At 37.5% G+C, this 15,645-nt stretch overlaps 1 protein-coding gene across 1 annotated transcript in view; it reads left to right on the forward strand.

Moving 5' to 3' along the window:
- The first annotated feature begins 1,573 nt into the window (after positions 1-1,573).
- MAP3K15 (mitogen-activated protein kinase kinase kinase 15) overlaps positions 1,574-15,645 on the forward strand; it is a 52,644-nt gene continuing 38,572 nt past the window's right edge. Inside the window, exons 1-6 of the mRNA XM_009078846.1 lie at positions 1,574-1,705; positions 4,828-4,851; positions 8,997-9,068; positions 11,373-11,566; positions 13,949-14,117; positions 15,414-15,520. Coding sequence (XP_009077094.1) covers positions 1,583-1,705; positions 4,828-4,851; positions 8,997-9,068; positions 11,373-11,566; positions 13,949-14,117; positions 15,414-15,520 — 689 coding nt within the window. The 5' untranslated portion in view covers positions 1,574-1,582. The remainder of the gene's footprint in view (positions 1,706-4,827; positions 4,852-8,996; positions 9,069-11,372; positions 11,567-13,948; positions 14,118-15,413; positions 15,521-15,645) is intronic.

Genomic DNA, 15,645 nt, shown 5'->3' on the forward strand with positions numbered 1-15,645 from the left:
GTTGTATGGATTCTTGCACTTCACTTGGAAGCCTTCTGTGTTTACAGAGGGGCTGTACCTTCCCCTACTCTCTTTCCTTCTGAACATAGGAAACCATATTCATTGGTCTTCTAGACCTGTATGAAATATTTTATAATTAGAAACAATTTATCATGCATTGTAAGATTTGATAAAAGTTGGCATTAGCTTTTGCTTCACACTTGTGTATAATGGGGGAGGTTATACCTAAATTTGGAGGGGGAAGCCCAGAAGTATATCTTGCTCTGAACAGGCTCTCCTGTGGTGTGTTAGAATAGCCTGATGGAATTGTACAGGAGTGTATATTCATTGCAGGTTTTTCCAAGAACTTGCATACTAAATACGGAGTATTGATTCTTGGGATGTGTGACCTCAGGATGCCAAGGTACACTGGCTGCTGCATTTGGGTTGGAGCCATCAGACCTGCTTTTAGATTTCTTGTTTCCTGGTAGCTCACCCTTCTCTGTCTTTCCCCGTATGTACCGACACTGTCTGTTACCCCTTCAGAAATGTAGGATTTGCTGCCCAGCTGCACTGAGTCTCTGGAATCTGTTTTGAACCTCAGACTCCCCTGTGGTTTCAGTGTCAAGGCTCTAGTCATATGAATACTTTGGATTTAGATTCATCTGTCTATTCCATAGCAGTGAAAGCAGACAAACATATAGATACAGACCTTTAAAAAGCTTTAAAGCAAAATTTTCTTAGGTAATGTGTAGGATTTAAGGACCAAGGAATAAAAACTTGGTGTTAAGTGTCCTCATCCTCAGTTATCACTTCTCTCTGTACTGGCCTTTAGGCTTATATGAGAACAAAATAGTGAACTCAGAACCTTTTGCCTGCATTTCAGATGTTCTGCATAATATGGGATATTTCTTTCTAAATCTCTGTATAGCTCACCTTCCACTGATGTAGATTTTTTTTTTTACTTCCGTTTCTGACTGAAACACCAACCAAGAGCAGTGTAAGTCTTGATCTGGCTACTTGTGGTTGAATTCCCTCATTTCTGCACATGCCATCCTGAACATCTTGCCTATAGCTTTTAAGAGTCAACTTTCACAGTCATTTCTTTTCCTACTGGTTAGGAATTTCCCATTCTCCAAACTTCAGCCTCTTAAGATAACCTTGGTCTCACAGTTTTCCTTAATCTTTTGCTACATTATTGTTCTTAGAGGTTCCACCTGAACATTTGCAGCTTTCTGTCCTATTGAGCATTCAGGCTATCAGGCCTAGATCAGAGCAAGTGCAAAATTGCGTCTTCATCCAAAGTATTCTTGAAGCAGTGATTTCAAAACCTCAAGCAGAATTCATAAACTCTGCAACCCAGTTACTGTAACACTGTGATAATTTCATGAGTAGGTTCTTGTCTTTTATATGAATGGTAAAATTTGCCATGAGAAAATGATCCTTATTCGAATATGTTGCTTTTGTTTGTCCAAATATATGTGTAATTTCAGGGTTTGTTTTAAATTCTGTGTAAGAATAAAATTGGGCTTAAGATTATTATTTTTTTTAGCATTTTCTCTTCTTTTCCACTTCTCTCATTTCAGATGTTGCAGTTGTGGACATGAGTGATATTTCCAAGCAGCCATCACTGTTCTACCACCTTGGCGTGCGTGAAAGCTTTGACATGGCTAATAATGTTATACTTTACCATGACACTGATGCTGACACTGCTCAGTCTCTCAAAGTAAGGTTCACACTTCAAAATCTGCTTCATTTAAGAAATATCTTTGAATACCTGATCCTACAAATGTTTGTTTTTTCTGAAACTTCCATTGAATATGTTTTCCTGATAGCTATATAACAAAATCATGCTCAATAAAAACAGGTACTAACAAAAATAGTAGTAACTAGAACAGTAGAAAAACTTGTTTATAAGAAAAGATTCATAGTGTGGTACTGCTTTTGCTTCAGATGGTTAGACTTGGAAGTGAGAGTGCAGGTGGTTTTTTTCATTCCTTTCCCTCTTAATTAGAGTACAAGTGGAAAAAAAGTTACTGACTTGTATAATAAGGACACTTGAATATGGGCTGCATTGCAGGTGTTGAGTAGCTGAGACTACCAGAATCTCCTTTTTATTGCTGTTTGAAGACAAAAAAAGAGATCCTCACCAAATTGTTTTATAGGGCTGTTGTTCATTTTTATGGTAGGATAATACTTAAGTCCTGAAATTGCTGTTCTGGATGCAAGTCATATAATGTGGATGTTTCTACCTTTCTCAGAGCAGGTTCTCCTTGTTTTAAATCACGTTTAACCTTTTATCCTCTGTATCACCTATTGCTGCTTTTAATAACATTTGTTTTCTTGCGGTCTTCACTGAGAGCAGCATTGTTCATGAGTTGTGGTTTTACCTTATTTTGAGTTATTGCCCCTTGCTACTTTGCTTTTTTCACACCATTAATGTCCAAAAATCCATTTTGGAATTATCCAACCTCTCTTGATCTCATACGGTTATTAAGTTTCATCTTAATTTTGTGCAAGTCTCCTTTTTTTCCCCAGAAAAGCTCTGTTCTGTCACAGCTTCTCATTCCTATTTTCTGTTCTTAATGTCATCAATTTTACTCTCATGTGTCTAGTATCCCATACTTCCTTTCTTCGTGTGGTGGCCTACATATACCTTCACATTTCGTGTGACATGGAGTCACAAGAACTTCCAGTTGGAGCCTCTTACACTCTTTTCTTGAAGAGGTTATCCATAGGCATATGCACTAAGGTATACTGGCAGGTCTTCCTTTCCTCTAGCTGATCTGGGTGGGCAGGCATACAACTTTTCATCCTGAATTGGTAGTATATCTGACTGCACTGAAATATTTCATTTTTATTTTTCATTAGCACATTTTTGTCTTTCTTTTATGCTGTCACTTAAATGTCCTGGTCAACTTGATTCTCCCAAGTATGTGCCAAAGTTTGGGAAGCACAGGCTAGTCATATTCTATTTCTTGCTGCCCAATGAGCGGCTGAAGTGTTGAATGATCTCCAGGATTACATCCGTCCATGATGGTTGGATCTTTAGGTTGATTGTTGCCAGAATTTGCAAGTCTTTGCGCTGTCAGTTTTCAGGATTTTTTTCTAAGGATGTGAAGTTCAAGCCTGGGCAGCTGGGAACACTGGAATGTGACTGGGTCTCTTAAGGCTAGAAAAGCTATTATCTACCTTCATATCTCTTCTTCTAGGAACTCTGTCAGTGGCACAGATATCTTCATCATCTCCCAGGGCATTGGGACAGGGTTCAGTCCTACCCTGTTGTCCTTGGTATCATGCAATTGAGCTCCAGTTCAGCGTTGGGTATCAAGCAAATATGCTAGTAAACCTTTCTTAGGAATACTTGAGAAGGTAGGCAGGGATTGTTCTTGGGGTTTTTCAGTGAAGAACAGTTCTTGACATATTTCATGGTGTAGGTGCTGGATAGTTTCAGGAGAATTAATTACTCCCTGCTGAGCAAGATCTTCATCTGCAGTAGGTAAAGCTCTACTGGAGATACTTGCTTAGTTGGGTAGGCATTAATTTTCTGATAGGTGAGATTTCAGATGTCTGAGCCTTCCATCGCTTTCATGCTGAAGTATTTTATTGGGCTTAAGGAGTTCAAGTTAATTAGTAATTCTGTTTAGGTTGTGGCACTTAATAGGTATTTTTGACCATCTCCTGATGTTTCTTTACTTCAAGTTTGACTAATTTGGTCAGAATTTTTTAGCTTCGCTTCAGGAATTTATTACTTTATTTGGATGTAGGTTGTTGTGCACACCTCTTAAGAGTGGTTAGCTTGTTATAAGGGCACTATTCATATCTGCTGTTACTTCTACTGGAGATCTGTGAAGTTCAGGCAGCTTGACTTTTATATAGTTTATCTCTTAGCACCCATCCTGAAATTATCCCAGGAGCTGTCCCTTCAATTTCACCAGTGCTCCTTCCAAAGCAACCTTGTTCTGAGGACATAAAAGAATATGCAATCTGGGTGTCAGGAGGGTCATATTTCCAGAACTAAACGTATATGTATATGTATATAAGGAGGGTCATATTTCCAGAACTAAACGTCTTAGACAATCCCTGAGATTTTGTCTCCTTTTGAGGAAAAGAGTGTATGAGCGTTTCTGTGCCGTAGTTGTCCAAGTGGATTTCAGGCTGTAAGATGTGAAGCTGCTTAAGCAGAATCATCTTAGGTTGTCAGAGCACATTCAATTAAATTATATCAATAACCTTGCTTAGAAACCAGTCTATGTCTAATATGTGTAGTGTAGCTTACCTGGAGTTTGACCAAGTATTGTTCATTGGACATGTAAGCCATCATTGAAAGGAGAAGGTCACTTAACAGCAACTGCTAATCTTTGTGTCTGGTTTACCTGACCATTAGTTTATCATCTGCTTCATAGTTTCAATATCTCTCTTTAGATTTTGACGTGAGAATTAGGGTGTTGGTCTGTGCCAATCTGTATAGGAAAGGGGCATAAGTATCTTAAGGATATCTTTCAGAGAGAAAAACCCTCCAACTTTGAATGCTTTTGTCTTAGAAATGCCCAGAGTGTAACTGGGTGTGCCCAGTCTGAGAAACTCCAATTACTGGCAAGTACAACTTTATCTTCTGAGCATTTCTTTAAATAGGTTTCTTCTTGTAATTGTTAATTTTTTCTAACCTGAACTACTAAGACTTAATGTTGTTCTGTCCCTTTACGTGGAATTTGTTGTCAGGAAAACTGGATTATGCTGTGAAGAACACATATATGTATATATATGCATGGGAGTGATTTTTATTATAAGTAATAATTCACAGTAAAAACAATCATGATTGCTATTATCTTTCTTTTTTCCCCACAGGATATGGTGTCTCAGAAAAATACAGTAAGTATTAAATCTACATTTATTTTAAAACACAAAATGAAGACACGTTCAAAGTCACTTTAATAGCAAAGCTGTCATATTCAAAGCTTTGTATGTATATTATGCTCTGTATGATTGAAGGAAGTTGGTTTACATTTATACAATTCAAACTGTTGAAAATCTTGTTGACTTCCTTTCCAAAGTAAAGCTAACCAGTTCCTTTTTAAGTTCTAGAAAAGTGCCTGTAGATACACATTTTATCATAGCTAGATCAAAATATAAACTTGGAAATTTGAAGTCTCTTTCTCCCTCTACTGTTATCACCCATTTGTGCAAATTTGTATGTGATGCATTAATGGGGCTTACTCTAGTATCTCAAACAGCTTTGGTGACTGTATACCAGTCCTGTTCCTTACAAATTCACAGATTTTACTTAAAAATGCAAAAGCTTATTTCCCAAATTAAAAATATTCTTATTTTTAATGCAAGTAAGTCTGAAACAAGATAAAATTCCGGGGTTATTGTAGGCATTTTGAAATATGCCAGGACATCATATATAGTTGTATATTTTGTCATACTTCACATCATGTCAGTGGTTATTTTCACTAAATCCTCTACACTGTTATTTTGAGGACTGTTGAATTTGCAAAAACATTAAACTTCCATTTATCCTTTGTTTCATCCGATTCTCCATATATTTTGATTTTCTTTTGAGCAATATTGAGCAGGACTAAAATAATAAAATGGTCTTAGAGTTTGATAATAATTTAAAAGAAAACTAGAAGAAATAATGCATTAGTCACGGCAGTTTATTTTGAGCTGCAGTTTGTATTTAGCCACAGCACTACAGATAGGCTAAAGATAGATCCTGTAAGTTCAGGTCATCATCTTGGCTGTCTTGGTGATCTTTGAACTAGTTTCACCTGTGGGAACTGGTCTGTAGCTCTGTGACAGGAGACTCAGAATGAGGCAGATTTGCTTGTGAATGTTACTATCCATCCACTGGGAGATGAATAAAATTTCACAAGCATGTGCTTTCCCCTCCAGAGCAAGAGGGAGAATTATGACTGAGCCATTTGGTGGTAATTCCAGAAATGGAGTAAAGGCAAAGAGGACAGTGGCAAGTTCAGCCTAGTGCAATAAGATTAGCAGTCTACAATCCTTTCTTTTGGCAAATGGGAGGTGTTTACCTTTACACTGAAAAGAAAAGATGGATCTAGTGACATAGTTTCTACAGGAGGGCCTGGTGTTGGACCTGTAAACACTATGTGACTACCAAAAGTGGCAGGGAGACATCCCTAAACTGGGATTCTGATCCCTCCTTTAAAAAGGCCCCTGATCAGAGGTATTTCAAAAGGCCTCTGATCCCTCCTTTAAAATTGCTTAACCTACTTTCTTCAAGTGCTTAGATTAAGAAAACAATTCCAAGTAAAATACAGTGAGGAGAAAAAAGTAATTACTTTAAATACCAAGTATGGATTCTTGACCCTGTCAAGTACAGGGTCCCTGTACTAGGACTTTCACTTTTCCTGATTGAAAAGGGTGGATGTGCCTCTGCTCTGATTGTTGATTAGCAGACAGTGCTTAAATTGCACTCTTCCTCAGAGTGTGGAGGCATATTGGAAAGAGGATAGATACTTGATCTGCTAAGCCTTCCTTCAACCCAGTGGTAGCCACAGGAATATCATTGATGTCCTCTGTTTTACAAGCTCTCTGTCCTTACATCTGCAGGGTATGTAAGGGAAGGGGAACAGCTGAGATTGCTCCCAGGCACAGCACACCTTTGTTCCAGCAGCAAGTGTGAAACTTTCTGTGCTGGCTGCTGTAGCTTGGAGCTTTTTCTGAGGTTTCTCTGCCCTCACCTTTGCTATTTATCCTGCAAATCCTCAAGTCATCTGCAAAGTGCAAAAAAATCTTTGTGTGGAGCCATCTTAAAGATGCAGAGAAGGTGAATGTCTAGTGTGTCATCTGGGGTGATTTTCTTTTATGTATTACAAGTAAGCCTTGAAGAGAATGGATGTTTTCCTGCTAAAGAAAACATTATTCTAATTCAGCATCAGGGAGGAGACGAGCAAGGAAACTGGACATAAAGCTGAAAACAATGCATAGAAAAAAGGTCAGCAATTCTTTTGAGATTTGGCCAGAGTACAGCTGATCTGACAGTGAAAATTATAGAGCAGCATGCTACAGTGGTGTGAGTCTGAGAGTTTTAGTAGCTTACTATCTGAAAGAAGAAGTGTGAGAGTAACTTCCTTCCACTGTCCAGGAATGAAGTTTTCAGGGATAAGATGAAGAATGTGATGTGGTTCAGTTCTATTTGACTCCCCCAAACAAGCAATTAAAATTCTGTATTGATAATTTATTGCATACTTGGGTACAAAAGGAAAGAGTTATTTGCTATGAAAATTCAGTTTCCAAGAAAGAATTACGCTGGCATGAAATTCAGGGTCAAGTTGCTGTGTCCCCTCAGGTAAATTTCCTTTTGTAGAGCTCCTCTGAGCTCTGAGGACTATTTTCTGTTAATTTTACTAAGAATTGCACAGCTTCCTAGTTTCTATCAGAATTAGTATCGATAAAATAAATTGCAAATATGCAGTCTTGCTGAACAGGTATTTTCCTGTGCCATTATGGTAAAATGAGCTATAGGGTAGGGGTAAAAATTTGTGTGGAAAATGGGCTTGTGCTTTAGAGTTTCTTTCCGTGTCAGATAAACACTGGTTTACTGGATAAATGAAATTCCAATCATTTTCAAAAGCAAAAAGTGCTTTAAAATAATATTTCCCCAAACCAATGTAATAGACAATCCCTGAGGAAGTTATTTTATTTTGATGCAATGTTTTGTTGCCATGTTTGAATTTTTTTAAATTTAATTTTTATTTTTTTGGTTACAAAGGAAATTTTATCGCCTCCTACAGAACAAAATATGAGGAGAAAGACTTTCTAGTTAATTTTTCTTAAGTTGCTGGTATGCCTGAAGAAATTTGAATAACCCTTGTAATTGCAGTTAGGGAAGGTATTTAAGGGAAGTAAGCTGGCTATGAAATCTAAAGGTTTATTATAGTATACTTAGGCCTGTGGGCCTGATGAAATATTTTCAGAGATTTAAATGGTTATTTTTCATTAAATCCTGTAGCAGCTCTTATAGTAAGCAGAGGGTAACGTCTGGGCCATGGAGGAGTCATTAGCAAAATTTCTCCTTGATCCAAGGGGAACTGGTTTGCAATTTATCCTTGCCACAAGGAATTTTTATGTTGAAAAATCACTTTTTATTGTAATTGGCAAAAAGACTCATCAGCATTTCAGTAGCTGTATAAATTAGACTTAAATATAAAAACAGCGTATACTGTTTCAAGGCAATGAATGTTTAAGAAAACTAAATAGAAAGATTTTGGTACTTGGACTCGTATTCTCCAGTTAAGTAGCCCCAATGGATTGAAATGAGAATCAAGGCTCTGAAGTATGTTTACTTCATATGAATTTAATAATCCAAAGAAGTATTATTGCAGAGTAGCTTTCTATTTTTTATTTTCTGATTATTTTTACAGTGTATAAAAGCTTAGATGATGCAGTTTTTTAATGATATAGTTCTAAAAAGGCCTGAGGTAGCAGAAGTGTTAAAAGAGATTGTAAAAGGGCACAGAATGAATGAGCAGGAACATTTTAAATACAGTCATTGTTCCTTTTGGGTGGAAAATAGTACAAAGGCAATGGGTAACCCAGGCAGTGCTACTTATAATTCTTCTAATCTACGTGACAGTTGCTTTTGATAATGAAAACTAAGTTAAAATTTACTTATGAAAGTTAGTTCTTTATAGAAATGTTACCATCCCAGGTGATGCATAGTTGGATTATAGTTAACTAACCAGGTAATGAATCTGGCAGGTTTTGAAAAGTAAGGCTTGAAAGCATCTTAATGATGACACAAGGAGATGAATAGACATAAATCATGTAGATAGATAAGAGAAATCTTACAATCTGAGTGACAAAGTATTGAACTGTTTCCTTGGCCTTGTAAATATGGTCTTACTGTAAATACATATATTCATTTTCTTTTGTTTCTTTCTTTAATTATTTCTGTGTTCATGTGTCGTGTCTGTCTTTTTTGATTCTTACGGTGTTTTGTGGTGATGTTTTCCTCTTTGTCATTTTATTTCAATCTGGAGTAGATTGCCAACCTCAAAGCTTTTCTTCGGGTTCAAGTACCTCCTGAGTACCACAGTGGTAATCTAATAGGCAAAGTATGTATCCCTTTAAATCTTCTTTCTCTTGAATAGATAAGCCATCCTTTTACTCTGTTTCTAGACATTTGAAAATGCATAGGGGTAATTTTATGAACAGTACTTGGAAAGGTCTTTCCTTCGAGGAGATTCCAGTACTTGCTCCTTGCAAGCTAGGTCCTGAGCATTGAGAATGTTTCTCTTGTGATAATCTTTCTTCACAGTCTTTACATAAAAATGCTGCATGTATTCAACCTTAGAAGAGGAAGTGTGTTTTTTAAAAGCTAGAATTATGTTACTTCATATATACCTAAGCCATTATTCATTATCTGAAACAGCAATAGTTGGTGTGTGACAGGACAGTAATTTCAAAAGAAACAATTGGCTTTTGGTGTCAGAAACCAGCATTCTGAGTAGACAATCAGAAGAAGCAAAGGTGATAGTTTCGACCATCTCTAACTCTTGTTAGTGTAAGAAAAGCAGATGGACTGTTTCTTATGTAATGAAGGTAAGAAAGACTCTCTTAGAAAGACCACACACTCTATATGAAGGGGTTTATTATGTATTATATGTAAATATTGGACAGAAGAAGCTAGAAAATTGGAGCTGATTGCTCTTCAGACAAAGTGATGTGCTCAAGTATGTGGAGAGGGTCACAATTTTGTGGCTTCTGCACACAAAAATATTTCTGTCGTATAAAAATGTGGTTTTAATTGCATAGATTACACTACACAAAAAGAGACAAGAAACCTGAGTCAAATAGTTTTGTGTGTCATTTGATTTTTTTTTTTCTGAAAATTGCTTTGCTTTTTCAGTGGGTAACTGCAGCTCTCTTTGTGCCACAAGAAACGTGGCATTTCCAAACTGGATTATTTTTTTTATTGCAGGAAGAGCTAATTTGCTGTTACAGCTTTAAGAAGAGACTATACAAAACCAGCTTTTGTCTTGCACTGAACTTAGTGTTTATTTGAATAAATTCAAGACTAAATTGTTTTAACACACTGGTGGTTTGGGTTGCAGCTTTTCTGACTCTTAGTAGGAAGCAAAGATAACAATCCAACATAATTATATCGTTACAAGAGAGATAATGTACTGTAGGGCTTATGAGGAAGGAATGGGACTTGATCTTTATCTGTTAGAAATAATTTACAATTCTAGATCTCTGCAAACTCAGATCAACAACAGGATGTACTGATAGTTTTTTTATCTTTTTTTTTTACTAACTGCATGCCCTACATTTTTAACTTCCTGTGAACAATTTATTTCTCTTGTCTAGTTTATTAATACATATAAAAATGTGCCATCTTCGTATCCATTTTTTTCATCATCTCAGCATTCTTCCATTGTTCAAGGTGACTTTAAATGGCTGCAGCTTTTCTGCAGGCTTAGATGACATGAAAAAATGAAAGGTATGATTTTGCTGTACATGTTCAATGCTTTGATATTTCAAAGGTGGTGGTTGAAGGGCATTTAATGTTAGTTGATTGTGGTAGGTATATAATTTTGACCCATGCTGCAGTGCTCCTGTCTCATTACTCTGAAATGTAGAGTTTACCTTTCTTTTAGACAGCACAGAATTGTCGTAGCTCAAGTGGGATAGAGGTGCTTCTACTAGCTGTGGAAAACTTCACAGTGGCCTGGTTTTGGGAGTCTTGCTCAGGAGCTAGAGACTCTGAACTTGCTGGTTTGGGGCTCTAAGGGTCATTTCCTGTTCCCTCTCCCATTTTTGCACCTCAGTCATGTTTATACATGTTAGGATTTTTTGTGGTTTTATTTCTAGAATTTTGTGTTAGAAGTCCTACATGTATTCCAAAGATTTCAAACTTCTGGGTTTGGGTTGGTTTGGTGTTTGACGATAATATGCAGCGGATGTTTTTTAGGTTCCTCTGGATTAAACATCTCTACAAAGTCCTTCCAGAACCTGTTTCTGTATTTCTCTGTGAGCAGCTCTGCATCATATCTTTCCTAGCACAGAGTGAGCCTAGAGGATGTTAGTACATCTCTGACCCCAAAAGCTTGGGAGCAGGAGGTTAGCTGGTAACTGTCAGACCCTATTAGGGTCTGTGCATCACATTAAAAAGAAATTGAACCGTTTTGTTGTATTTTTGCCCAGCAGACATGGAGCCTTATTCATCACCCTTGTTAATGCTTGTAACTCTTCCACAGAAATTTCCCTTGCAAGTCTTGTGTTAAACAGTGCACTAAAACTTCATAGTGCACCAGCACTACTCTGACTTTTTTTCTGACAGCAAAAGATTCTGTGTATACACAAGTATATTTCCACTTTCATTTGTTTTCTAAACTCTGCCTTTTGTTTTTTTTTAGGCTTCCAGTGGCAATTACTATTTTATTCCATACATTGTCACACCTTGTGCTGATTACTTTTGCTGTGAAAGTGATGCCCAACGAAGAGCTTCTGAGTACATGCAACCCAGCTGGGACAATATCCTGGGGCCACTTTGTGTGCCACTGGTGGACAAGTTTCTTAACCTTCTCAAGGATGTTCATGTTACATCATGGTAATGTTACAACACATACACTTAGAAACTTTGATAGTCTCCTTTTCATGTTATGGAAAAAAAAAAGATGCAGAATCTCTAGTAGCATTTTTTTTAATATTGTGTTTTCCACTGCACTTGATACAGCATTAAAAGAAGCTGCTAACTTTACTGCTTTCTGTGTTCCTGTCCTGCAGCTGTTGCAGTTAAGCAACTATGTTATTCTGGAATTTGATTTATGGTTACTTCCCAGTAAGCAAAGGCAGTTCATGGGTAAGATAAAGTGCTTAAGTTTAAATTACAGTGCATAGGACTGTAATAGGAGATAACATCATAGTTTCATCATAGAGCTCAAAGCCAAACACTGTCCATTTTTCTCACCAAATAAAATAGATATATAGCAGCAATGCCATATATACATCAAATGTAACTTTCAATGTGTGATTTTGTTTTAAAGTATTAACCTTCTCAAATCACCTAATAAACATGACACTGTTTAGCCACTTCAGGGGACTACTGGAGTTTTGAGGATTGGGACTGGAGAAGGACATCCCTCTTAATTGCTCGCCCTGTACTCTGCAGCTAGTCTTGTTTTGTGTGTATTTCTGGAAAACACTGGGAGAGACTAAGCTTCTAGATTTCTTTGTTTTCCCCATTGCCATCCCAACCAAGTGAAAGGCTTGCCTAAAAGATTCCTTTATCATTTGGTCCCACCCTTAGGATCCCATGAATGGCCCTGCCCACACCTTGTCCATTACATCCCCATCTATGGCAGGGTTTCTATTCTCAAGTACCTTGCTGGGCAAAGGCTGAGATAATGCTGGTCTGAAGATGCAAAGGCTGCCTCATGCTTCTCCATACGTGCATGCAGACAGGCACACTCCCAGGAAAGGACGAAGAGGAGGAGCAGAAATTCAGTAAGGATGGTCAGCACACAGGAGATTGCTGTTCAGCAGTGCAACCTCATGAAACTAGTAGCACGGGTGGTCCTGCTGGTAGTAAATTTTGCTACTGTTCAGCATCTGTGTCATTGTGAAACGGTGCTCTGAGCACCAGTTGTCCAAAGCTGCTTTGTCTCTGACAGTTATGGCCAGGGGTGTGGGTTATTTTGGTTTGATAATTGTGTTGTGAAGTCCTACGGTAAAGCATTTTCTCTCTTCCCTTTTCAGGCTGAAGTGCCTGAAAGTGGCTTTTGTACAGCTGCAGAATTAGCCACTATTCTGATAGATCCCTGTGAAGTGGTAGATGTAGTTAGATGATACCACATTCCTGCCAAAAGCTTGAGTAAGGTTGAAGAGGTTAAGTGTTGGCATCATTCTTGAAAGTGAGACTGCCATTCCTAAGTCATTTGGATACTTTTGAAAAACATTACCCAGTATCCCCCTTTGGTGTGGTTAGCACAAGAAGGACCAATTGTCATTGGCCTGGTAGAAGGTAATGCTGGAGAGAAACCTGAGACTGGAAATCCATGGTGAATTAGGCCTAACCTCCACTGACAACAAGCAACTGTTAAAAGCTGTCTAGTAGTGCTTACTGTGATCTTGCTGCTTTGATTATAAACATATCTTAGTATGTTATGTGTAAGATATAATGTGTATTAGAGAGCTTAATGTTCTTTGCTGTGTGTAGGATTTAACGCTAAGAAAGGTTGAATACTTTGCAAAACTCATTTGTAAATAAGTATGCACTTGAGTATCTGTCAAATGGCATCTGCTGACTTCTGAACTATAGACTCCATAAAACCTGCTCCAGATAAGCCTTCTCCTAAGAGGCTTGTCCAGGCCATTTATACCTGCCATACTGGTAATACATAAATTATTTTTATTTTACAAAAGCTCTGATGTTAGTGTAATTAAGATGCACTTAGTGGAGGCTTTTACATAGATCCTGCCCACATTATGTATTATGTTCCTCAAACAGATTGCAACCAAATCAGCTTTAAATCAGCTTTTGGTGGCTTGTTTTTGTTTGTTTGAAAACATCTTTCCTCCTTTCATGATAAAATACTGTACCTTCTCATTGTATCACATGTTCTTTCCTCTGTGTCACTTTATTATCCCAGTTGTTTCCTTCTTCATGATACAGATACAAAGTACCATCTCTGCCATGGTCAGTAATGGGGCAAAAAAATGCCCCAGTTTTCCTGTGTTTATATAATTACCTCACAATACTGGTTATAAACACATTGTAACAGAGACCCACAGTCTGAGGTGGAGAGAAGGGAAACATGTATAAGTAGTTAAGGAAAAATACAGAAACATCTGATGCAAGCCTCACTCCGAGGAAATGGTACTTCGCTAGAAGTTATACTCTTCATTCAAAATATAGCCATGTTTCATAAGAAGTATCTAACAGTCTTCTTCCCTTATGTCTGTGCTTATGTTCATCTTTTTATTTCTTCAGTGCCTATTATAAAGAAACTCTGCTAAATGACATTAGAAAAGCTAGAGAGAAGTATCAAGGAGATGAACTGGCTAAGGAGCTGGCCAGGATTAAACTTCGTATGGATAATACTGAAGTGTTGACTTCTGACATTGTCATAAACCTGCTGCTTTCTTACAGGGATATTCAGGTATGTGCCTAAAGACTAAGGAAGATTATTTTACCATGAGATTTTGGTTCTTGTTTGTTCTTCTGCATTTCATATTCTGTTAAACAATGATTCAAAGCTGACACTAAATTGTCATAATTGTTACATTAACAGTTTGACTTGTCTGTTGGGCAGTTTAAGGGGATAGAGGCTCCTACTTATTTTGCCTATGAACAAGAGACACAGATTAAGTAACTTCCTAGGGTCTCTTCCTTTGATGTTAGTAATTTTAACTTCCTTTAAAAAAAACAAATAAAGGAAAAAAAATCCCTGCTGAAGCAAGGTGCTTGCTTTGTGCTTCCCTCCCTTTCCTCCCTCCCCTCCAAACATCAGATATATTTAGAAATTAAGAAAATGTATTTGTCGTGACCACTGTATTGGCCAGAGATGCCCAAATCAAGAACTGTCATTCAAAAAACTTTAATTTGCTTTTAAAATACAGCTACATCTTTTTCTCCCTGTTTTTATTTTTAAAATAAGTTCTGGTTTTGCTGAAACACAGCCTGTGTGCTGTCTTTCCAAACTGGCAGTCTGTGGTTTTGATATCCCTATTAAAATATACTGCCAATCATTCTATAGATTTTTTCACGAAGTTGGCTATTTCATAAGTATAAATGGGTTGTGAGAGCAATGGGTGACCACATCATCCTGCATTACCCAACTTTCCACTCTGAGATGGTCTTTTTCCAGCAACACTTCATCCAAGCTCGTTTTGATTGTCTCTGGTGATCATTTGCATTGTTTCAAAAAAACTCCCTTGAGAAACATACTCATGTAAAACATGTTTTGAACAAGCAGAATAGGTAAGGTGAAGCTATTTGAGATGTCAGTAAACTGGCCTCTTCAGCAGTATGTATGTGAGTTACCTCTGAGAAACCAAGCTGAGTGCACAAACAGCTGACATACTGCAGAGTGAGCTGTGCTCGAGCCTGCGATGACCTGATGAAGTGTCATTCATCAAAAGTCCTTAATAATGCCTGGAAGAGCCAAACTCATCACCTCATCTTCCTGGTGCTGGCAGTGTAATCCATCAAACTGGCTAGAGGGATTGAGTAATTTGGGCTGTGGCATTGTGGTGAGGAAGAGGCAAGTACTGCCATGGATAAACAAGAAGTCCTGTTTATTCCTACACAGCTTTTGGCTGTTTCACTGACTCTCCTAGGAACAGTCACCTGAGAAACTGCTTAGCAATCATCATACATAGTAGCTTAGTGATGTTTCCATCTGCTTTCAGTTTCTTCCTATTTTCATTCTTTTTTAAAATTTATTTCATACCAGGACTATGATGCTATGGTGAAGCTGGTAGAAACACTAGAAATGCTTCCTACCTGTGATCTGGCTGATCAACACAACATTAAATTTCATTATGCTTTTGCGTTGAATCGGTAAGGATGATTGATTGAGGTGATTTCATTTTATTGCTGTTCCATGTGGGTTTATATATAAATTTATAGTGCAGATAATATCAGATTCTTTCTCCTTTCTCATAGTCATCACAGTCATCTTTCCC

This window comes from Acanthisitta chloris, unplaced genomic scaffold (assembly GCF_000695815.1).
Source record: "Acanthisitta chloris isolate BGI_N310 unplaced genomic scaffold, ASM69581v1 scaffold5387, whole genome shotgun sequence".
Taxonomy (NCBI): Eukaryota; Metazoa; Chordata; class Aves; order Passeriformes; family Acanthisittidae; genus Acanthisitta; species Acanthisitta chloris.